The sequence below is a fragment of the Chenopodium album genome, chromosome 11 (assembly GCF_948465745.1).
Source record: "Chenopodium album chromosome 11, dcCheAlbu1.1, whole genome shotgun sequence".
In the NCBI taxonomy this organism is placed as follows: Eukaryota; Viridiplantae; Streptophyta; class Magnoliopsida; order Caryophyllales; family Amaranthaceae; genus Chenopodium; species Chenopodium album.
In genome coordinates, this window is record NC_137844.1 from 5815545 (window position 1) to 5840284 (window position 24740).

General features: G+C 33.0%; 2 protein-coding genes and 1 pseudogene across 4 annotated transcripts; 2 read left to right on the forward strand and 1 right to left on the reverse strand.

Moving 5' to 3' along the window:
• Positions 1-329: 329 nt before the first annotated feature.
• LOC145568361 (F-box/kelch-repeat protein At3g23880-like) lies at positions 330-4412 on the reverse strand. 2 transcript variants are annotated; one of them, XM_081627792.1, is made up of 2 exons: positions 2083-4412; positions 330-1537 (listed from the first exon to the last, which is right to left on the reverse strand). In XM_081627792.1, exon 2 carries the CDS (start codon positions 1529-1531, stop codon positions 425-427), a length of 1107 nt encoding a protein of 368 aa, XP_081483918.1. In that variant the 5' UTR covers positions 1532-1537; positions 2083-4412; the 3' UTR covers positions 330-424. The 2 variants fall into 2 exon arrangements, with proteins under 2 accessions (XP_081483918.1, XP_081483917.1); XM_081627791.1 differs by having other exon boundaries at positions 3244-4409.
• Positions 4413-17922: 13510 nt separating this feature from the next.
• On the forward strand, positions 17923-20274 carry LOC145568362 (echinocystic acid 23-monooxygenase-like). The gene is made up of 5 exons (XM_081627793.1): positions 17923-18205; positions 18506-18723; positions 19101-19345; positions 19433-19829; positions 19921-20274. The coding sequence occupies exons 1-5, from the start codon at positions 17923-17925 to the stop codon at positions 20272-20274; spliced, it is 1497 nt and encodes a 498-aa protein (XP_081483919.1).
• Positions 20275-21620: 1346 nt separating this feature from the next.
• Positions 21621-23965, forward strand: LOC145568365 (cytochrome P450 CYP72A219-like; annotated as a pseudogene). The gene is made up of 5 exons (XR_014095816.1): positions 21621-21903; positions 22284-22498; positions 22714-22958; positions 23034-23437; positions 23540-23965. The product of XR_014095816.1 is annotated as a cytochrome P450 CYP72A219-like (transcript).
• Positions 23966-24740: the final 775 nt, after the last annotated feature.

Here is a 24740-nt window from a genome sequence, read left to right on the forward strand (position 1 = left end):
TGTCCAGTTTTAATGTTGTGTTTTTATTGCAAATTGTATTTTCGAATCTTGCTGGGATCTTGAGATAGTATTATGCTCATTAACATTTTAATCAAATCAGAGGTAATGATTTGGTTAACTCTTGTACAATTTCCAGTATTCCAACTTAGAGATCACATAATTAAATTTTTGCCTTATTCATTAGCATAAGATGGATGAGAAATTCAATAATGGATTACATGAATGAAGACTGTAATTGCAAAAGATGGAAAATTTCTAACACTATGTATGGCAGTTTGTTAGCACTTAACAGCAATGAGATAAGTATTAAGTAAAGCATGCACAATATATTGAAACAGAAGCTTGCTAAATCAACATCAGATTGGAGCATCATTAAACAAGTTCAATAATCCTTACAACAATTGTAAAGCCTAACTGGTATAGCTTACACAAGTACCATTAGACATTTAGATGTTCTTAGAACGACAATCTGATGATTTTTGAGATCATAGGACTTTGTTTTTCTCTCTATCAACATGAAAAACTTGCTGGTCTTCTCAACATAGCACAAGTGACTAATATTACAGCCATGGTGTTGGAAAAACTCGTACGAACCATGAGATGAATTTGTTGAAAACCAGTTAGTCCATGTCTCTTGTGCATCCTTGTTATCTAGCACCCATATGCTGTTTTGCCAAGGCGAAACATCAAAAAGACCTACTGATCCTCCAAGAAGGAAGATAAATCGTAGAGACTTTTCCCTCTCCCCTGTTCCATCCTCTGGCAATTTAACAAAGGTAAATGCCTCAGTACCGAAGTCAAATGACGCAATATGGGTAAGTCTCCCACTACCGTGTTCTACCCTTCCATCGCGTGCCAGCCAATTCAAAGTCCCTTTGGAGAAAAGTGGGTTCCCCTTAATTAGCCACCAATCTCCCACATCCTCCAATAGCTTAAGACTCCATAGGCCGGTTCTTATTGAAAAAATTGCAATCGAGTTAGGAACTTGACTAAAAATTAGCCTAGGCGAAGTCTTAACAATGACCACTTTAAAATCATCTAACAAAGAATCAAAACTAAAAGAAGAAGAAAAACTAAGTTCATTTCTTAGAAAAGGACATTCAGGAATTGATGCAAACTTATTAATGCTAGGGTTCCATAGGTGAAAAACAAGAGGGGAGTCCAATCTACCCATCAAGAACACCCCATTCGTATAACCCTTGACCATGATCCCTTCACTTAAGTATATAGTCTTCACAGATATACTCTTAAATGAACTACTTTTCCGGAATCTTATTACCTCCTTAACAACATTGTTTTTTTCGGTTCTTTCAATTGTAAGTAGCTCATTGCTTTGGTTGGTGTTAAAAAGGTTTGAATGCTTTGAAACAAAATCTTTGTTGTTGATGAATGAGATGATAGAGCACCAACACTTGCAGACAAGCATGTATCTTACAAGGGTTTTCGCCGGGAGTCTCGTAAGGATATCTGTCCATATTTCCTCTGGTAGACTGGTGGCGGCTTCTGAATTTTTGTTTCTTTGGTTCTCCATTGCAAACTGTAATGTACATAAATAGCCATAAGAATATTAACAGTTGGACACAAACTATTTGCTAAATGAATAATTACATGATGCAAAGAATAACATATACTTCGTATATATTTAGCTTATAAATGGAGTGCTTTACCACAAATTTCACCTTGTTTATTATGTACAGAGTATTTTTTTTTTCAGAAACCATGGACTAATTTTAATTTTATACTTTATATAAGGTTTAAAATTTAAAAAGACTCAGATCGTTTCCAATGTATTAGACGAGCTTATCATATCAACCCCATTAAGCCAATCTTGCATGCATTCTTTTTTTTTTTTTTTTTTTTGGACAGAAAGTAACCAAATAAAATAGGTTAAGAAATATCAGAGAGTACAAAAGCAGTAGCAGGGGAAGGGATCTCATTGATCCAAACCCTAAAGCCATCAAAATTTCTGCTCATATTAGCAAGTTTATGAGCAACTCTATTACCATCTCTTCTAACAAAGGAAAAGACAAGCCTAGAACAAGATTTAGCAAGCTGAAAAATATCATTTAACACAATTCCAACCTCACTGTTAGCACGAATTCCATTCTTCAGAGAATTGAAGAGATTAAGGTTGTCCAGCTCTAAAATAGGTTTGTGAAACCAGCTTCCAAAGCATGACTAGCACCAAGAGCTTCTGCAAGAAGAACATCAGAAATATTCTCATAAGAACAGCAGGTAGCAGCCAGCACGTCACCAACCTCGTTCCTCATAACACCACCCAAGCCAGACACACCATCAGGGAAGCAGGCTGCATCTGAATTGATCTTGACAGTCCCAACAGGAGGAGGGGACCAAACGGCAGTCACAATATCCTTGGTACGCAGATCAGAAGGTAAAGGCTCATTTGCCTTCACATACTCATCAATAAAAGCAGCAGCGTGCTTAGTAACATCCACAATCATAACCTTTTTCTTCTCAAAAAACCAAGCGTTTCGCTTTAACCAAACCCCCAAAGCAACCCCCAGAACAAGTCCCACCAGATTTTATCCTTTAACTTAGCAGCAAGTAAACAACAGAAGTCTTTAAAAGACAAATTCAGACCAACAGATGTGTCTAAACGAAGAGGAGAAGCATACCACACAAGTTTAGCTTCTTTACATAGAAAAAGAGCATGCATAAGAGTTTCATCATGCTCCCCACAACAAGGGCAAATAACGTCAAGGCTCATACCTCTCGATCTCAAAGACTCGCGAACAGCAAATGCATTCTTGACCTAAACTTGTTTAACGGGTGTAGTTAATCGTTGTCATGTTGTGTCATGTTTTTTTAACAATAAGATTGTGATGATACATATGTTTAATACTTCTTATTAATAATCTAAAATTTTAATTTGAATTGCAAATAAGTAGAGAGTTAAACACCCAAATTTTCTAACATAACCAACCAATTTACACAACTCCATTCACCAAAAAATAACATAGCAAAGCATAACAGCAAAAAACATTAAATGCTACAAATGTTGAACAATATGAAAGAATTACAATCACAAACACACAATTTATTGAAAATCCATCATCGTGAAGATTAAAAGAAGCGGACTTGTGAGAATTTCACCCTTCAAATCTCATATTATGCAAATTGAATATATAATTTAGAGTAATTAACAAAGGGTCACAAGCAACAAGAAGTTGATATATTAGAAAATTAACAAGAAAAACAAATAAAGGCAAAGAATGTCAAAACCTAAACGCTTTTGTCCAGCAACAAGAACCACGTTTGCCTCTAGATGGAACCGCGCAGCACCGAATATTGAGACTCTCTCACTCAAACGTTTCTTTACAGCACCTACCGAATATTGAGACTCTCCCACTCTAACGACCACCATCAAAGGCAAGACGATAATGACCAAGGCACTGGAAGCAGCTGCATGCAACTAGCGGCAAGGGTCGAGGTCCGAGTTTAAATCGGAGGGCGAAAGTTGAAACAATGGCGGTGATGATGACGGAATTCAAGGAGAAAAAATGTAGATCTACCTTTCTATGACAAGGAGAAGGAAAAAAATCAACAAGGCTGAAGAAGGGGATTCTAGAGAGAAAGCAGCCTCTCTCTCTAAAACATAAATACTGTATATGTTTAAGCTTCTCTTGGAACCTAGATAATTAGGAATTTAAATGGAAAATTTGTCAAAAAAAACCTATTAAAGCACTTTTTTTATGAAAAAAACTTTTTAAAATTTTTTTGGCAATCTAAAACTTGATTTCAAATTTTTTTTTTATTGAAGACAACCAAAAACTCTAATTACCCTAATTATTCTCTAATTTTTCCTAATTATCCTTTTAACTCTCAATTATTTAAAAATTATATTAATTAAAAAAATAAAACTGATCCAGCCAGCCCCTGATCCCCGACCTAGCCACCCCTGGTGGCCGGCGACGCCCAGCAGCTTCCCCCATCCCTGCCGGCAACTCTCATCCTCGCTCCAACGCCCACGCAATACAACGCCCCAAAAATCTAACCTTCTCTCCTCAAATTCTCAGCCAAAAAACCCCCAAATCCGACACAACACGCCACCAAGGCCACCAGCGAAGTTTGGTTCTGAACAACATCCGCATCTGGACCTAATTGATTGGTGGAGCACATCTGTAACCCTAAATCAAGATATTCTTCGCTACACAAACAGTAATCTGGCCTTTAATTCTTTGCCTCTCTTAAGGATCTTGTTCTGATTTTGTTTTGGGAGCAATGATTGAGAATTTGGGGATTTTTAGAGTAGGGGGGTTTCGAGGCTGATTCATTTCCAAAGGAAAGGAATATTAAGGGTGGTGGTTTAGGGGGTAGGGGGAGGGTGACGGCGGGAGTAGGAGCGGCATCGATCGGCGCCGGCACGGGGTAGGGGGTTATGGCCACCGCGGCTGCTGCAGGGGAGGGGGTGGCTGGTTGGTGGTGTGGTGGGGGTTTGGGTGTTTTTATGTTTTTTTAGTTAATATAATTTTAAATAATTAATTGAGAGATAAAAGGGTAATTAAGGAAAATTAGAGGATAATAAGGGTAATTAGAGTTTTTTGCTTGTCTTCAACAAAAAAAAAATTAGAATTGTTATAAAATAAGCAGAAATATAAGAGATTGAGAGGAAATTGATCTGTATATTCTACTTGTATTTTTTATGATGAAGGTATATATATATATATATATATATATATATAGTACAATTGATAGGGTTTGCTTGGAGAATAATAAACCCTAAAATCTAGAAAGTTCTAGAATGATACAGGATGGACATCCACAAATATGTTTAGATAAGAATAAACCCTACATCTAGAATATTTCGGAATGATAAAGGAGTATAATGGTCATCCACACAATATTTCATAACACTCCCCCTTGGATGTCCATTATCGAAGACTGTGCCTCGTTAAAACCTTATTAGGAAAAACCCTGTGGGATAAAAACCTAATGAAGGAAAAAGAGTACAACATTCTTCGTAATACGCTCGAGACTGCCTCATTAAAAACCTTACCAGGAAAACCCAATGTGGGACAAAACCATGGTCAAGGGAAAAAGAGTGCAGCGCGTATTTTCTCCCCCTGATGAATACATAACTTCATATCTTCTAGTGTCACAGCAATGAATCCAATATGTTGGATATCTTCTCATATGTAGTAAAATATCACTCGTTGATCTTTGATCCTCCTAAACTGAAATTGATCTTCAAGTCTTCGATCACGTGAACATGTGAAATGTCTTCATTTCACCATACATGTGTTTATCTCTAATATCATTATTTCAAATCTCATCTGTTTAGTAGTTGATTTAAATAATAAATTAATACGATTATGACTTCTTCTGGAAGTCGTCAATGATAGAAATTGATGATCATTATTTGATCAAACTTCATTAATAATAATTTGATGACAAAACTTGATATCATAAATGTCATTCTTCAATTTCATATGAATTAATATAACACATGTAATTATATACATTTATCATGGTTCTTCTAGACCATAATAAAATAGTTCACATATAAGTATCCCGTTGATATTCTTTAGAATATTCATAATTGACATGATAGTTCTTTTGCAAATACAAATAGTAATTCTCACTAACTTTCATATGCTCAATCTTCAGGTTGAGATGTCAGTAGTCACATTGACTTATCAAGAGTTTGATAATAATTGAATTGCAATATTCAAGATATAAACTTTGCAGGGCTGAATATTTAAATACGTCGTACATAAGTTCTTCAGGAACTCTTCTTACATGATTTATAACATGCTATTCAATCATCAATATTTTCATCACAAGTATAAGCCCATTGGAACATAAGTATTTCTTTCTAATATTCCATCAGAGTTGTAAATATGTCTTAATATACTTTGAATGAACATTGACATACACCACAATTATTATATAGATTTTAAAGCATGCAATATGAGATATAAAAATATGATAACATAATTAAAAAATTATACAATGAGTAATGCATTTACAACTTCGAACATATGTAATGAATAATCCAATAACCTACGACTCACACATGCATATGAATATAAATAAGACTCGAAATAATGCAAGATACTGTACAGTGTGGATTTTAAAAATCCATATTTCTTTGGACTTCTGGTCCATGATAAACTTTTATTATTATCATTATGTCGACATTAAAATGGACATATATTCCAGATCCCTTATTCACTAGTCCATTATATCACGCACATGCATTATTTATCGGTTCCATCATATCATATACCAGTATCATCATATTATTCCTCAAGGTACAATTTTAATTTGCATGCTATTTTGACAATGATATCTGAATACATTTTTCATTGGTACCATCATAATTTTTCTTATATCATAGGCCATCTATTACAATAATTCAGATATGTATACCACTTTTAGGGTATTTCATTCACTATGATATTTATATACTATTACACTATTAGTGTTAACTGCACTATCTTGCCAAATATCATATCTATTAAACATATCTTTATTTTGGAACCGATCATATACATCATACACTTCAGGTGTAGTGATTCAAGTACAACTGGCAAGATTTTATCTCAATGTATACACATAATTAATATGACCAAAATGTATATTCAACGCTATGCAACATGAGTCATAACTGAATACAAATTAAATCATAAATGTGCAACATATCTTGATAGCATATGGACGAAAGTTGGCTAAAAAACATTTCAAATTACCATTATTTATATAGGGATCATCAGTTTAATTAATTTTTGCCAACTTACTCCAATTCTCCCCCTAAGTTGGTAAAATATCTCATTTATAGGGGCGTTTGATTCTATACCAACTTAGTAGACAAATTTGCACTAAATAAATTCACTTCCTTAGGAGGATGACAATCAAAATTTATTTCCCAGAAGATTTGTAATAAAGAAGTTCTATCTCTTCTGGAGAACAATTTCAATGAAAAATCATTTCTTCATTAACTTCATATTGCATGTGTATCTATTATTACCCTTTTCATTATATCTTCTGGAAAAACAATATCAATGGGGAGACATGTGTTGTGCAGTTGTACGTTTTTCCTTCTTTTCCAATTTCTTATGTGCTGACATATAATAGCCCCAATCAAAAGAATTGTTATACAAGCATAAATCACTTGCTTGTAATTCTACTAGGTGGTGATCTTCTGGATCTTTAAAGACTTAAATGGTGTATTTGGTGAGCTTCTGGTCACCTAATAGTTGACAATAATATATAAGTTATTTTGGTGAACTTTTGGTCACCCATTACTCTTTTATATAAGAAATCAAACCTATTAACTCTTGAAATTTTCATCAACACAAATTATTATGAATCACAATTCAAATATAGCTCAATCTCAATGTTATGTCTTGACATTCAATTCATTTCATATATCTAACATTGAGAGAGTGTCAGCACATTATCAAATGAAACTTCAGGTTTCCATAACGGGTAATTATTAAACCCGGATGGCCTAATTTAATTATCACATCCAATCACTTCTCTAAATTTGAATTTTGGTCAGTTTTCCAATACTAGTGATCACTCTATTAAACTTACTTTATGCATGGCCATGAATATGATGTGATATTAAAACACCAACATGTGTTCTTTTTACAATTGGCAAGACAATCACTATTTTTTTTTATTTTATTATTATTTCAATAATTACTCATACTCTGCTAGAGTTTTGACTATAATCTTGATACATGTTAATCTTGTTGGACGTTTCATACTCTTCTGGAGTCTTTTATAGAACATATGAACTTTACTAAAGTGATTTCTTCTAGAAATATATTGGGATTTATCACTTCCTCAAATTTGTCATTGTCAATAGTGGCTCCTTTCCTTTTCGAAGATACTTAATCATCTTTAGAACTTATTGATCTATCACGCTTCAGGCGTGCTATAGGTTCATCAGCAATTGATGTCGTCCTTCAGGGACATCAATGTAAATTGGAGCATTTACAGTACAACTAGTATATGAGTAATATGACAATGAAATTTATTTATATCCATCTTCAGGATGGTATCATTTCAAAATATTTAATTCACATGTGGCCACCACTATTAAATAAATCATCAATATTTAGGCTATTGTATGTACCAAACTGACCATCAATATATTCATGTACAAAAATTACATAAAAATAATGGAATAAACACTATCTCCCCCTAATCTTGCATATGGGGGTATAAAAACAGTCCAACAATCTTTAAATTCCTTGCTCTTTTAAGTTAGCAATATCATGTATCAATCAAAGTTAAATTTCTCTTGTAAAATCATGTAATTATTTTATTGATCCGTTGCTCACAATTTCATGTCATGTTGTATTTCATAAACTCATAATGATTATTTCTCGGTCAAATAGTTGAAATATAATAATGTTTGTAATCTTATTGAACTTTTCAATGATTTGATAACAAAAACATCATGCAAACATGCTTCTTTCCAGTCATACAAATTCTCATTCACTTCTGGGAGTGAGTAAATCTAGTAATTTATAAATCATCAATTTTGACCTTGAGTTTGATAATATACTATTCAAAACTTTGTATATTCTTTCTCATGACACTATATTTATAAAATCACATTAGTATTGTGAAAATAATAGAAATTTCTAAGTCACATATAAATATCTTCATATTACTATCTTTTGCGGGTTTGTAAACCTTCATAGATTAAAGGAACTTATGTTTTATAGGTATGAGTATTTCATGTCCAACTTATTCAACATTCCTATATAATACAACTTCATTAAGACGTATAATAGTATATATGTAATCATATTCAAAACACACATCAATAATTATTTCAACATTAAAGTGGCAGTATGTCTCATAATAGGTTCCACTTATATGTTTATTGACAATATGATCATATATGGTACACACCAAGTTAATGTCAATTATAATGCATGTACGTGAGATAGTACAACGTACTAAAGAACAATATTTGAAACTTCAAGTCCCAAAAATGGAAAAGGATATGTAATTATACAGTATTAGATTGCAAGTTACTAGATGATATATGTCTAGATTGATCATTTCATAAATATCTAATGTATCTAATGTAATAGTCATTATTGTCATCACAAACTATTGTTCATCAATCAAATCCTTTCCCATATAATTAACAAAATAAAAGAGTTTCAACATTGCAGGTGAAAAAACAAGATAGATTGTGATTAACATAATTCGAGGTCAACTAGAAAAATAAAGAGTGTTGACATCTAGTCAAACATCATAGGCTTGTGAAAAGGAATCGGAATCATATATATTTAGCTGTAATGCATATGCATTATTAAAATTAGCCATGCATAATATAAATATGTAATTGTTAAACTCACAAATCACAGTTTAAGCATGTGTGGGGTGTCTAATATATAGTATTATTTTAGTGACCATGCATAAACTAAGTTGATATTCATACAACATGTATATATAATTCACAAAAGTAATATAAAGTATGTTAGTATTTGATGCAAATTAATTAGAGATAATTCTCTATAGTCTGTTATTGTTTCTTTCCATTCAATGCAGTACACAATATCATCAAGTAAATCATTGGGCCGTAAGACAAGTAAGGACAACTAGGAAAATCAAGCTAGAATATATATCTTTTACTCTTCAAAATTATCACCAAAAAAAATACGGTACTTATCTTTCACAAGTAAGATCTTAGGCCATAAGACAAGTAAATACATATTTATCACAATATGGTGCTCCGTGTAAAGTATATCTTCAGTCCTATTTTGTAATTTATATATATATACCGAACCGTGATAAAATTCTTAAAACTTATACTAACTAGAACAAACAAATAGGGTATTACAATAGCATAATACTTCAATTAATTAATTTAATGTATTAGTAAACCAGATGGTTAATATTTAAAAAGTATATATAGATTAGATCATCAAAATAATATAATTTATAAATCTATGGTAGATAGTAATTCAAAGATTACATATCAATCAAGATATAGCAAATTATTGATCAAAAATAGTAAAACTACATATATGCTACTTAAGAGTACAATTTCCAGCAAAATTAATTTTAAATTCTAGGTATTAATTCATGAAGGGCCTAATTAATTTATTGTTCTCATCAAATCTTAATCTTATATATTCATAATTGGCTACCTAGTAAAGGAAGATAAAGTAGGCCGATGTTATAAGGCAGTTTCAATCATATACAAGTATTATACAGTTAGCCGGAGTGTCGGACATCATAGATAACTAATTTAATAAGCCAGTATCATAGTATCTCCATTAAAGTATTTTGCATATGCTCACATTTCTTCTAAAAAAAAAAGTTATTAGATAGCGGACTAAATTAACAAAATCTAATTATGTAAACTTAGCAAGTAATAAAACTCAATTATATATCATTGGAAAACTACACAATGATAACGGATAACCTGATCAAATTCAACGATAATTTGGGGCAATCATATTTACAATATATTAAAGCTTTAATATCATATCATAATTCAAGAAAAGAAAAGGAATATAGAAGTAACCTTTTTCACCAAAGAAAAAGCAACGTTGAAGCAGAGTTCATACGAATTAATTTGTTTTCCAATTGCTAATATCCCTCATTCGCTCAATTGGTAGGAATGGTGCTGATAACGTGTTATAAAATAAGCAGAAATATAAGAGATTGAGAGGAAATTGATCTGTATATTCTACTTGTATTTTTTATGATGAAGGTATATATATATATATATATATATATATATATATATATATATATATATATATATATATATATATATATATATATATATATATATATATATATATATATATATATATATATATATATATATATACAGTACAATTGATAGGGTTTGCTTGGAGAATAATAAACCCTAAAATCTAGAAAGTTCTAGAATGATACAGGATGGACATCCACAAATATGTTTAGATAAGAATAAACCCTACATCTAGAATATTTCGGAATGATAAAGGAGTATAATGGTCATCCACACAATATTTCATAACAAGAATCAGGTTTTAGATTGCCAAAAAAAATTTAAAAGGTTTTTTCCAACAAAAAGATCGCTTTAAAAGGTTTTTTCTGACAAATTTTCCAATTTAAATTGTTAGTCCGCACTTCCGTACTCTGTTTATGGGCTTTCTCTTAACGCTAGCAACTAGCAACTTAGGTGACTTTGCAGAAATCGTTTTTTCCAAATTAAAATTATTTTTGCTAAATTAAAATATTTTTATTAAACTAAAATTTACTAAACAAAAATTATTTTAATTAATTCTCTATTATTATATTTCTTATTAATTTACTGATTTTTAATGAAATGATTTTGTTTTTAGGTGAAGAGAACTTGAACTTTTATGGTGGTACATTTTTTTTTTTTTGAAACAATGGTGGTACATCTTGTTAAATCAACTAAACCAACATAGTGTTGTGAAACTATTTTCTATGTCCCACATTTTATTGTAACTAGCCTTTTAGTCCGTTTGATGCGCGGGTTGTTACTTGGGTTAATTATTTTCATATATAGATATGCTTTTCAAAAAACGTTTAAAAGGTCCTTCTATGTCACTTTCGATTTATAAGGTCCTTTCTTGCAAACAAGTCTATTTAAAAAATTCTTTGATGCAAATTTGCCTTCTAAAAATAAAAGAGTGAGAAAATAGAGAAAACATTAATTACAAAACAGAAAAATAGGGATAATTTGGGATGTTTGGTAAAAATTTACTTACTAAAAAAGGAAAGTAGGAATGTAATTTTGAAATACCCAAAAAGGAATGCAGGAATGTAAAAAAGGGACGGAGGGAGTACTAAGTGTAGATATAGATAGATATAGTTTATAGATAGATATAGACCATCTCCAATGGTATGACTCTAGTTTGAGTATTGAAATACAAAATGAGTTGTTTTTAACCTTCAATGGTGATACCGTGATACCATACCACTTCTCAATTTAACAACTCATGTGAAGTCTAATTTCTCTATGGTGAAACTCTCTAAAGTATACAAATGTCACTTTCAATTCATGGTCCACTAAATCCATTTCTTTTTTAATATCAAATATTGTAAGATTAAAAAATAAAAATAAAAAGGTAAAACTTAAAGAAATTACAAAATATATTAGAATATTGACAAGAGCCCACATTTTTTGTCAAATGAGACTCAAAGTTGAGTATCTAAACTTAGCAACTTTCTGCTAAGTTTAGATACCAACTTATTGGTACATATTGCAAAAAATACTCTCTGTCTCCTAAAAATACTTACTTGAGTCTTACCATTGGAGATGGTCTTAGACATAGTCCATTTGAAACTTTTTAGTGGCACTTGTATTCAATCATATCACATCCGTTCATTTTAATTGACTAATGTAAACGGTTGATATGGTTTACTTTTTTTTTTTATTATTATTTTTTAATTTTTTTTATTAGTTTTAAAAAATTTGAGAAAAAATAAATTAGAAAACTACCACGATCTTATCAAATTTTTTTCCCTTTATATTTCTCTTTAATCTTTCTTCTTTGTTTTCTTTGATTAGAACCAGATTCATATTATATACTAGTACTTTTTTTACAGGAATATTATATAGGATTTTTTGTAAATAACCACCCCTAAATGTACCCTGTGTTGAATTAACCACCCATTTTTTTTAAAATTAAAAAATACCACCCCTATTTTACAAAACCAGTAGGTTTCACCACCCCTCCTATATTCCGACTTGTTTTCCGATTGAGGGCGCACGTGTTACTATCCTATTAATTTAAAACTAGAGTGTACCCGTGCAAAATGCACGGGATATATAAGAAAGATATATTTAAAATATGAAAAGTTGATTTTGATGTTGTAATTTAGACTTGAGCTGTAATGGTCGGTTTTGGACTGGTCGGCTCTGTTGAACCCTAATTAGGTTTTGGACTGGTCGGCTCTGGTGAACCCTTTATTAGCTCTGTTGTACTGAGTATTAATAATCATATTAATAATGTGCTAATACACGTTCTGTCGTGCTGACACCTGCTCTGCTCTGCTGAAATATGTTATTCTACGCTTTGCTTAAAAGCCCAATAAACAGGGTCAATCTTTTAATTCGGTGGCCACGCAATGCTATTATGGGGTTTACTTTGTCAAAGTTACAGAGGTTATCCGTTCAGTGTTATAGGGGTTACTGGTGTTACTCAGTTAGTGTCATATGGGTTAGTGTGTTGCTCTAGGAGTTACATACTTTGTTCTGTTGCAAGTAAAGTAGTTATTCGCTGAGACCAATTGCACAAAAACGTGTTGTGCATTTTTTTTGTTTTTGATGATAAGAGTAGTGGAAATTGTTCAGAGGGTAGTCCCTAAAAAATGCATATAATTGAAGGGTTGGGGATTTAGAGTACTATAGTGAATTGTTGATAAAGGAACTGTATACTCGTGCTAATGCATGACATATATTATACGAAGTACTATTTATCAAAAAAAAAAAATTGTAAAACAAAGTGAAATGTTAGTACGTAGTGTTTAAATAAAAAGTGAAATGTTGGGGATTTTGAGTGATATAGTGAATTGTTGATAAAGGAATTGTAGACTCGTGCTAATGCATGTCATTTATTATACTATGTACCATAAAAAAAAATAAAAAAAAAACACAAAGTGAAATGTTAGTAGTAGTCCCTTGAAAAAAACAAAAACGACATAGTGGATGGGTAGTGGGATTGGTAGTTATTTTTTTCGTAAAAAAAAAATTAAAAAAAAAATGTATGAGAGTGTATCCGTGCTAGCGCACGGAATATACATATGTCGTGTACTTGTATGTATATGTAAAAGAAAAGGAATTATGTGGAAGTTATACTGTTATTGATTTTTTTGTTCTTAAAAAAATATAAAAATAAGAGAAGTTGAAGTGATATGGTTAAAGTAATGGAAGTTGGAGAGGAAGTTATCAATAAACAAAAAAAAAAATTAAAAAAAAAAGAATGCATAGAATTGCTCCATTCACGAATTAAAGTGTTGTGGTTAAAAGTTGGAAAAATGACTCTTAAATTATAATATAGATAAGAAAATAAGAATAAAATTAAAATTAAATCATTTTTTTTTTTAAAAAGAAGGCAGCCATCATTTCCCCTTCTCCTGCCACCGGTACAACCAACCCCCACCCAAACCAACCTCTTGTTGGACCACCCATATCAGCCAACGCCACCCTCTCCCCCTCCCATTCACCACCAGCGTCCAACATAGCCTCCTCACCAACGCCTACTCTTCCCCCAACTGCCGGAAAACCCTAACTCAACCCTCCAGCCTCCACCCCGACCACCGCTTGAAACTCGCATCTAATCGCTGTCCCCACCCCTCGCCTGAAACCCGGAACCCATCCCCGATCCCTCACCTGAAATTCAAACCCTCTTGCCTGTAACCGAAACTCTAACCCACTCTCCACCCCTGAAATCCCCTATTAGCCTGAAACTCCAACCCTCACCTAAAACCCTAACCCCGAAACTATCCTAAACCATGGAGGGGGGTGGTTCGAAATTGTTAAGGGGGAAAGGAAGGGGCCGGAAACAAGGACGAAAAAAGGAGGTGATGCCGGAAACAAAGACGGGGAAGGGAAGGGGTGCTGGAGGTGGCAGGGATGCCGCCTACATGAGGTGGCAGGGACATGTTTTAATTTTATATTAAAACCCTAACTCGAAAAACTGGTCGGAAAACTGGTATGGGTGGTAAAACCTACTGATTTTGTAAAAAAGGGTGGTATTTTTTAATTTTTTAAAAAATGGGTAGTTAGTTCAACACATGTTACATTTTAGGGTGGTTATTTACAAAAAAATCTATTATCTACTAGTACTTGTAAATTGAAAAGTTCTTTTGCAAATTTATTGTCTATTTGAATTTGGAGTACTAGCAGTTAAAATATAAAGACCAAACTTGCGGTATCTTTTCAATGTTGCCAATGCATCATAATCAAGCAAAAAGTAGTTTTTCTTTTTCCATCGCACCAAAGAAAACAAACAGACTAGCGGATCCACAATAGCATTGTATGTGGTAATTTTTGTTATCCCATCGCAAGATTCGCAACACATGGATTACAAATAAAGATGGGCACGGACTGTGCCGGCACATGCCCGACACGACTCCGGCACAACCCGGTACGACATGGCACGGCATGGCGGCCCACCTGTGGGCCATGTCGTGAACACAAATTTGGGAATCGACACGGGGCACGGTGGGCGGCACGGCGACCGGCCCGTTGGTCGGCACGGCACGCGGCACGGCCGGACACGGCACGTGTTTTATTCAATTTTTTTTTGTGTTTTCGGCTTATCGCACTCGTAATTTTTTTTCAATATGCATTGTTGTTTTTTGCTAAATTAATAAAATTATTTACATAAACTTAAACATAATTAGATAAATAATTTATATAACCTTAACTAAAATAAAGTTGTTCAAAACAAAATATATTAACATTAACATAAACATAAATTAATAACATTATTTATATAAAATTTAATTGTACTAAAATATATATATATATATATATATATATATCGTTTTTTTATTTACATTTATTATTTAAATAAAAAAAAGTGGCACGGGTTGGCCCGCGGCCCGGCACGGCTCGCCAGGCACGTGGGCCGTGCCGTGGGCTGGGGTGTGCCAAATTTTGGCACGGCACGACACGGCCCGCCGCAGACCTGGCACGGCACGGCCACCACCGCGGCACGGCCCGTTGCCCATCTTAAATTATGAACAAAGATCGAATAGAATTATTAAAGAGGAAAAAAATATTGAGTAAACAAAGAATGAAAATGATAAAAACGTGATTTTTTTAAAAAAATAAAATACAAATTAATTCATATTGACGGTTCATATTAGTCAATAAAAATAAACGGTTGTGATTTGATTTAATACAATAGTCACAATTTTATTGTGGCCATTTGACAATTGTCCTAAAAATTAGATATTTTTTTAAATAATACTTTAATAAAACTCAAATTTTGTGAGAAATCTCTGTCGAATTTCCATCATTAATCTAAATTTTTGAGAGAAATTGTTATATACATTGGGTGCACGGTGCACCCGATATTGTTTGTTCATTTCGATGATTATTTATTTTATCATCAAATGAACAAATAAATACCCTTGGGTGCACCGTGCACCCGGATGTATAAAATAATTTCTAATTTTTTTTAACATTAACCCACCTTAAAACAACCTCTATGTTTAGGAAAAAATTTTCTAACAAGTTTTTGTTGGGTATGGCCCAAATTTTATAAGCCCATTATTTTGGTGGAGTATTGTGCATATTCTAAGGCTTTCAGAATCTCTAGAATAATATCCTACTTGAATGTTCTAGAGCATTATTGACTTTGGAAGCTATTAGCTAGAATATAATACATGGTTCGTGAATTTTCTAGAACGTTATGGATACAAGAATGATGGTTGAATTTCTAGAATATTTCGGCCATTTCTTCCAAGCTCCATCTACACCGATAAATATAGGTCATGGGCATTCAATCATGAAATATAACACAACACAAGAAGACATACCATACACAAGCCTTCCTACATACTACACCTCCTTGTACCATCTACCTTCTTTACAAATGCACTATTCCTACTTTGTAATACTCCTTAGAGAGTAATATAGAGAGAGTCATATTGTAATATAAACCCTTTAAAGGGATACTTGTACTCTCCTATTTTCAAATAGTGAAATAAAAGTATTCGTCGTTACATAAAATCGTGTGTTCATTTATATTAATTATCTTGCTAATTATCAATTTAATTTATACTTCTCATTTAATCAAATACATCTTCACTTTCGATGTGCACTCACCAACCCTAACAGTTTTATTAGACATAAGAACTCTTAACATATACAGATTTCAATCTAATTAATCTATCTAAGAACTTTATCATTTCTTAATATAAGTACTCCGTACTAAATTAAAATTCAAAAGCAAAAAGAATCACATTAAGCTTGTCATGTCACAATTTATTTTGTAAAATTATTACTAACGATTTTCAATAATGTAAAATCATCACTTTATAAAACAACATCAGCTGTAATCAAAGAAACTTCTAGAATTTTAGTCCCACTCAATTTACCATAACTACCCTACCTAACTAAACCTTTATATATTATATATACTTGATGGTCAAATTTCTGCCATGGACCTATTTTCCCGACATTGACCCACCTCCAAATACCCCAAAACCATGATAAAATTTTCTATAAACCTTTAGATACAAGAACTCTTAACATATACAAAGTGATAATTTTTATACGAAGTTTAGATTAAATTTAATCTATATATTCAAAGAATTTCATTATTTCTTAGTGCAAGTACTCCGTAATAAATAGAAATTCAAGAGCATAATTAAAGAGTCACATAATCCTATCATGTCACAATTTAATGAACATCAGCTATAATCCATGAAACTTCTAGAAGTTTAATCAATTTACCATAACTATCCTACCTAACTAAACCTCTATATACACACATATGAAGTCGGTTGTCATTGTCTTCGTTGTCTTCATCGTCGAGTTTGAGTCCATGGATCATCAGTCGATGAGCAAGATGAAGAAGAGATTGGTGTTCGATGAATTACCAACTGAGTCAGTCCATGGATCTAATCAATGTCTTAAGCAACCTGAGCATAAAAAGAATTTAAGGAAGATATACGCACGAAATCTCGAATTAATTTCACTTCCATGAGTTTCTTCACGACGCATCCACCCCGGATTGAGAAACTTCATACTCCAACAAAAACAAAATTTTAATCTTGTTACGACGAGATCAAAATACACTACTTTACTTGATTACCAAGACAAAATTAAAAATATGAGAGTTGACTTTCGGATTTACACAACCCAATGAATCATATATACTCCTATAGAAATTAAGAGCTTCATTTAATCTTGAGATTTCAGTACAAAAAAGCAAGAAATAAATGGAAAAAATGACAGCAAGCACTATTTTGCTATCAGTAATATGTATTTTAGCTGTTACATTGTTAATCAAATTGGTAAATTGGGTTTGGTTGAGGCCCAAGAAGCTAGAGAAATTGCTCAGACAGCAAGGTCTCTCAGGCACTTCTTACAGATTCTTGTTTGGAGATCTCAAAGATTTCACAGCGATGCGTGTTGAGGCCTTAAAATACCCCATGGATAGCTCTTCCGATGATTATTTCCCTCGAGTGGAACCTTTCCGCAATCGGTTTGCCCCCAAACTTGGTATGTACGTAACCTTAGCTTCCTCTTCTCTAATTTCTGAATTACACTTGATAAGTTGATGTTTACCTTGTATTGGGTGAATGTACAAATGTACAATTGTACATACACTTCTTCGATTTTTTTTAGTTATTACACTTTGACTTTAGATGTTTAACGTAGATTACTTTGATCATCATGAAGTATATAGGAAAAACACACAATAACGTGGGATCATGTAGGAAATTTCTAATTGTCATTATTTTTTTAAAAAAATTTATAAATGATGAACTAATTTCTAGCACATGATCGGTATCAATGTAGGAAAAGAATTCTTTATCTGGTTTGGCCCTGTACCTATGTTACAAATCTCAAAGCCACATTTGGTTCGAGAGGCGTTGACCAAAATGCTTGAATTTCATAAAGTGAGGGTCAACCCCATTTTGAAACAGCTTATTCCAGGGCTTGTTAGCCATGAGGGTGAGAAATGGGCTAAACATCGAAAGCTGATCAACCCTGCTTTTCGGGTTGAGAAATTAAAGGTCATTTCCTTAAACTCTTCACTTTAATCTTATAATACTTGTATAATTAAATATGGTATCGGGTTAGTCTATGACATAACATGACATGACATGTTACTGTGCGTGCCAGGTTTTAGGGCTACGCTTGGGCAATTATTTTGTAGAGGCACAAACATGGCTCAGACACAACAAAACAATCTAAAGTAATTTATACTTATTTTAGCATAGGGTTATTGAACTATCAATTAGATACGGATTTGTCATGCCTTTGAATTAAGATAATAAGTGAATGAAGAAATCATCTTGATCCACAAGTACAAGTAATAAACTAATTGAATACATGAATTATCAAACTACTAGGAAAGTAATTAATAATTTACTTTTGATGCTTGTTACAGCTTATGTTACCGGCATTTCGTGACAGTTGTGAAGAAATAATCAACAAATGGGAGATGATTGTAGCTAAGAGGGGTTCAAGTGAGCTAGACGTGTACCCGGATTTGATGCAACTCAGTTCTGATGTGATCTCTAGAGCAGCATTTGGTAGTAACTATGAAGAGGGACAAAAAATATTCGAACTTCTTAAGGAGCAGACTGATTTAGGCCTTCTTATGTTACAATCAGTGTATATCCCAGGAATGAGGTAATTTATACATATAATCCACTAATCAAATTCAATTTGATGAGCAAATTAAAGTAAGGCCTAAATAACTCCGCTGCTTGCATTTAGATTCATTCCAACACCGAGAAACAGAAAATTTAAGAAGCTGGAAGATCAGATGCATAGTTCACTACAAGCAATCATTAACAAGAGGAAGGAGGAGATTAAGGCAGGAGACGCAGTAAAGGCTGATCTATTGGGTATACTCATGGATTCCAATTCAAAAGAAATTCAACAAGCTGCTGGCAGTAACAAATATCATCATGCAAGGATGAGTCTTGAAGATTTGATTGATGAGTGTAAATTATTCTACTTGGCTGGGCAAGAAACTACATCGACACTGATTGTTTGGACAATGATTATGTTGAGCAAGCATCAAGATTGGCAAGAACGAGCACGACAAGATGTCTTGCAAGCATTTGGCAATAGTGTGCCTGACTTCGAAAGTTTAAACCATTTGAAGACAGTAAGTTTAAATGCATTTTTTTGATAATGAATGATTTTATAATTTGATCTACCTTCTATGTTCTAATAATGTAGTTGTTGGTTTGTTGAAGATGACCATGATATTGTATGAGGTACTCCGACTCTATCCACCAGCAATGCAGATGTCAAGACGGGTTCATAAGGATACAAATCTAGGTGCATTATCACTTCCTTCAGGTACAGTGATCATTGTCTATGTGAATACGATTCACCGAGACAAGGGATTCTGGGGTGATGATGCTGAAGAATTCAAGCCAGAAAGGTTTGCGGAAGGAATTTCCAAGGCAACAAAAGGAAATAACGCGTTTTTTCCCTTTGGTTATGGACCAAGAATATGCATAGGGGAAAAATTTGCAATGACTGAAGCAAAATTGGTATTATGCATGATTTTACAACGGTTTTCCTTTGAGCTTTCACCTTCCTAAGTTCATGCGCCGAGGTTTTTGATGTTTCTACAACCTCAGCATGGTGCCTATATAATCCTAAAAACGCTTTGATAGTTCTTTACCGGGAGGGAAGCTCTAATCACTTGCTATCCTTCACTCTAAAAAAAACTTTAATCATAGTATATACTCCTATCAAAGCATAATTAGCATCTATCCAATTACATCTTACATACAATTAAAAGAGGGTATATATGTATCATCCAATATCATGTTTCTTGTTATTTTATTTATTCGTATCATCATCTTACGTTTTTTTTATTTTTGTTCAATCTAATTTTAAATTCTTAAAAAATTACGGAGTATAAGTTTGCATTATGTTTTTAAGTATAGGATCTAATTATTGTCTTACTAGGTTAGATCGCGTGTCATGCATGATAGTTTTTGCTACTTATCATTAGTTTTACACTACATATATAATTATAAAAATTTATAGGGAAATTATCAATGGTACACCCTATGTTTGCGCTTTTATCACTAATACACCTCAAGTTTTAATTATCAGCAGTACTCCTATACTTTCAACTAATTAACTACAGTAAGCATTCCGTTAATGAAACATTAGTAATAGGTTAATGACTTGCAATTTTGACCAATTTTAACTCCCTTCTAAATTTTCCTCATATATTTAAAGTAACCTACCTACCTTTGTCATTATATAAATGAAGCCCCCTGCCTCTTCATTTGCTCTCATTTATGCAGCTTCTTTTTCTACATTTGGTACTCACAAATGAAGAAGAAGCTTCATAAATCAGAGCAAATGAGGAGGTTTCTTTTATATAATGATATAACTAGGTGGGTTACTTTAAATATGGGTGGGAAATTAAAGAGGGAAAACAAAAAGGAGTTAAAATTGGTTAAAATTACAAGTCCTTTACCTGTTACTAACGTTTAATTAACGAAATGCTTACTGTACATAATTAGTTGCAAGCACAGTTGTACCGCTGATAATTAAAATTTAAACAGGTGTATCATTGATAAAGTCCAAACCTGAGGTGTATCAATGATGATTTCGCTGATATAAACTCCATTTAAAAAATTAAAGAAATTATATACACAAAATCTCGTATTGATTCCCTTCCACGAGCTCCACGCTTCCACCTCGCATATGGAAACTTCAACAAAATAAAAAATTACGCCTATAGTCCTATTACATCATCCACATGATTAGAATGACAACCAAGACAATATTTAAAAAATGATAGTTGACTTTCTAATCTACGCAACCTCTGTCTTTCTTTTTCTCATAACAAATGAGGCATATATACTCCTATTTCATTAAATCATGAGATTTCAGGAATTAATCTAACAACTATAGCAAGAAATCAATGGAAAAAATGACAGCAAGCACTATTCTGCTTTCAGTATTATGTATTTTAGTTGTGACAGTGTTAATCAAATTGATGAATTGGGTATGGTTGAGGCCTAAGAAGCTGGAGAGATTGCTCAGACAGCAAGGTCTCTCAGGTACTTCTTACAGATTCTTGTTTGGAGATCTCAAACAATTTGTCAAGATGCGTGCTGAGGCCTTAAAATACCCCATGGATAGCTTTTCTCATGATTATTTCCCTCGAGTGGAACCTTTCCGCCATCAGCTAGCTCCCAAACTGGGTAATCTATCCTCTTCTCTGATTTCTGCATTACATACACTGGATTTCGTGTTAGTTGTTACACTTTGACTTTAAATGTCTTAGCTATATCACTTAGTTAGACCATATACCGAGAGCCTAACCATCAATTTCTTAAAAAAAACAAAGTACATAATTTTTGGAGTTCAAAGTCAAAGCCATTGGAGATTTTGAAGTCAATGTGAAACAATTACTCCTTTGGATTTGAAATGTTGTTACTAATTTGACAATGATTATCCCCAAAATAAAGTCAAAAGTAATAAAAACATTCAAGACATATAGAGTAACACGTAACACAGATTATTACTTGATATCGTTTATTGAGATGAGCTAATTACTAGTACATGATTGGCATCAACGTAGGAAAAGATTTCCTCTGGTTTGGCCCTATACCTATGATACAAATCTCAAAACCACAGTTGATTAGAGAGGCATTCACCAAAACTCAAGAGCTTCAAAAGTTAAAGATGAACCCCATTTTGGAAAAACTTTTTCCAGGGCTTGTCAACCTCGAGGGAGAGAAATGGGCCAAACATCGAAAGCTGATAACCCCTGCTTTCCATGTAGAGAAGTTGAAGGTGTTTCTCATAAACTCTTTAATATTATCTAATATGAATTATTCTCTTTTCGTTTAATGAATTCTTTTCTTTTACTACGGAATTTTCATGCCTTTCAACTTTAACTACAGGTGATTAATCTCTTGTATATGATTTCCTAGATTACGAGTAATATACTACTGGTTATACAAGCCATTAAACTACCAGGCTATAATTTGCTTTGATGGTTGTTACAGCTTATGTTACCAGCATTTTGTGACAGTTGTGAAGAGATAATCAACAAATGGGAGATGATAATAGCTAGAAAGGGTTCAGGAGAGCTAGATGTGTACCCAGATTTGATGCAACTTAGTTCTGATGTGATCTCTAGAGCAGCATTTGGTAGTAATTATAAGGAGGGACAACAAATATTCGAACTTCTGAAGCAGCAGACTGATGTAGGTCTTCTTATGTTACAATCAATTTATATCCCAGGAATGAGGTAAATTAGGACCATAGTGTATAATTTTATAAGCAAAGTAAGCCTTGATATAATAACCCTGCTGCTTGCTATTAGATTCATTCCAACACCGAGAAATAGGAGATTTAAGAAGCTGGAAGATCAGATGCGTATTTCATTACGAGCAATCATTAACAAGAGGAAAGAGGAGATTGAGGCTGGAGAAGCGGTAAAGACTGACGTCTGACCTATTAAGTATACTCATGGATTCCAATTCAAAAGAAATCCAACAAGCTGTTGGAAGTAACAAGAACGAGCATATTGGGATGAGCCTTGAAGATGTGATTGCTGAGTGTAAACTATTCTACTTGGCTGGACAAGAAACTACATCAACACTAATAGTTTGGACAATGATACTGTTGAGCAAGCATCAAGATTGGCAAGAACGAGCACGGGAAGAAGTGTTGCAAGCATTTGGCAATAATGTGCCTGACATTGAAAGTTTAAATCATTTGAAGACAGTAAGTTTTTTTTCCCCCTTCCCTATGCTTTCATGGTTTTATTTGGATAATGTAATATTTTAATTTGACTAATCTTCTAACAATATGGCTGGTTTGTTTTAGATAACCATGATATTGTATGAGGTACTTAGACTCTATCCACCAGCAATGCAGTTGTCAAGATGGGTTCAAAAGGATACAAATCTAGGTGCATTATCACTTCCTTCAGGTACAATGATCACTATCTTTATGAATACAGTCCACATGGACAAGGAACTTTGGGGTGATGATGCCGAAGTATTCAAGCCGGAGAGGTTTGCTGAAGGGATTTCCAAGGCAACAAATGGGAATAACTCATATTTTCCCTTTGGTTGGGGACCAAGAGTATGCATAGGGGAAAAATTTGCAATAGCCGAAGTAAAAATGGCAATATGCATGTTTCTTCAACGATTTTCCTTTGAGCTTTCACCATCCTATGTTCATGCACCAAGGACTACGCTGTTTCTACAACCTCAGCATGGTGCTCATATAATCTTAAACAAGCTTTGATTGTATTATAATCACAGATTTCTTAATTATGCTTACTTTAGAGTTGGCTTGATTGTTTTATAAGTTTGTATTATTCATCTTTTCAAAGTCAAAAACACAACTGAACTCTAGCTTTATGTTAAAAATCATTTTAAAACTATGCATTTTCTTCAATAAACAGAAATAAACTGGAGGTTCATTAAAAACTCTGTAATGGTTGGATGAACAGAGTTTCTTTAAACTGATCTTAAGTTTCAAATTGACATTTCAAACTCAATCCTGTTATGTTAGTTTTAGTAATTTTTGTATTAAAACTTTAAATGAAATAATTAATAAGAAGCAATAAAAAAAAAATAATTTTCGGAAGCAATGCAACAACAAAATTAAACTAAAAGAGTAAACCAATAATCCAAATGTGCAAAAGTCTTTCTTCTAAGAAAGAAAAGTCCTGATCACATCTTTACCTCAAATAATATAATGCCCTTAGTTGCTTTGACGCTTACACCAGCTACCAACTTTGACTCCTACTAATATCTGCCAATCACCAGTATACACACAAGTGAGAGTCTTCGTCATTACATCAAGAATACAAGAAAATCAAAGAAAGAACACCAACAAAACTTTATCTCAGATTATTGAGTCATAGAACAAGACTAGACTGCAAGTGTGCAACTATTAGGAAAACAAATGAACCACCAAAAATTTTAACAATTATATACATCAGATGAAATTTTTTAAAAATTAAGATTGCCAATAGGAAGCTATACTGTTCGGAGCTAAGGTAAGTAATACAAGA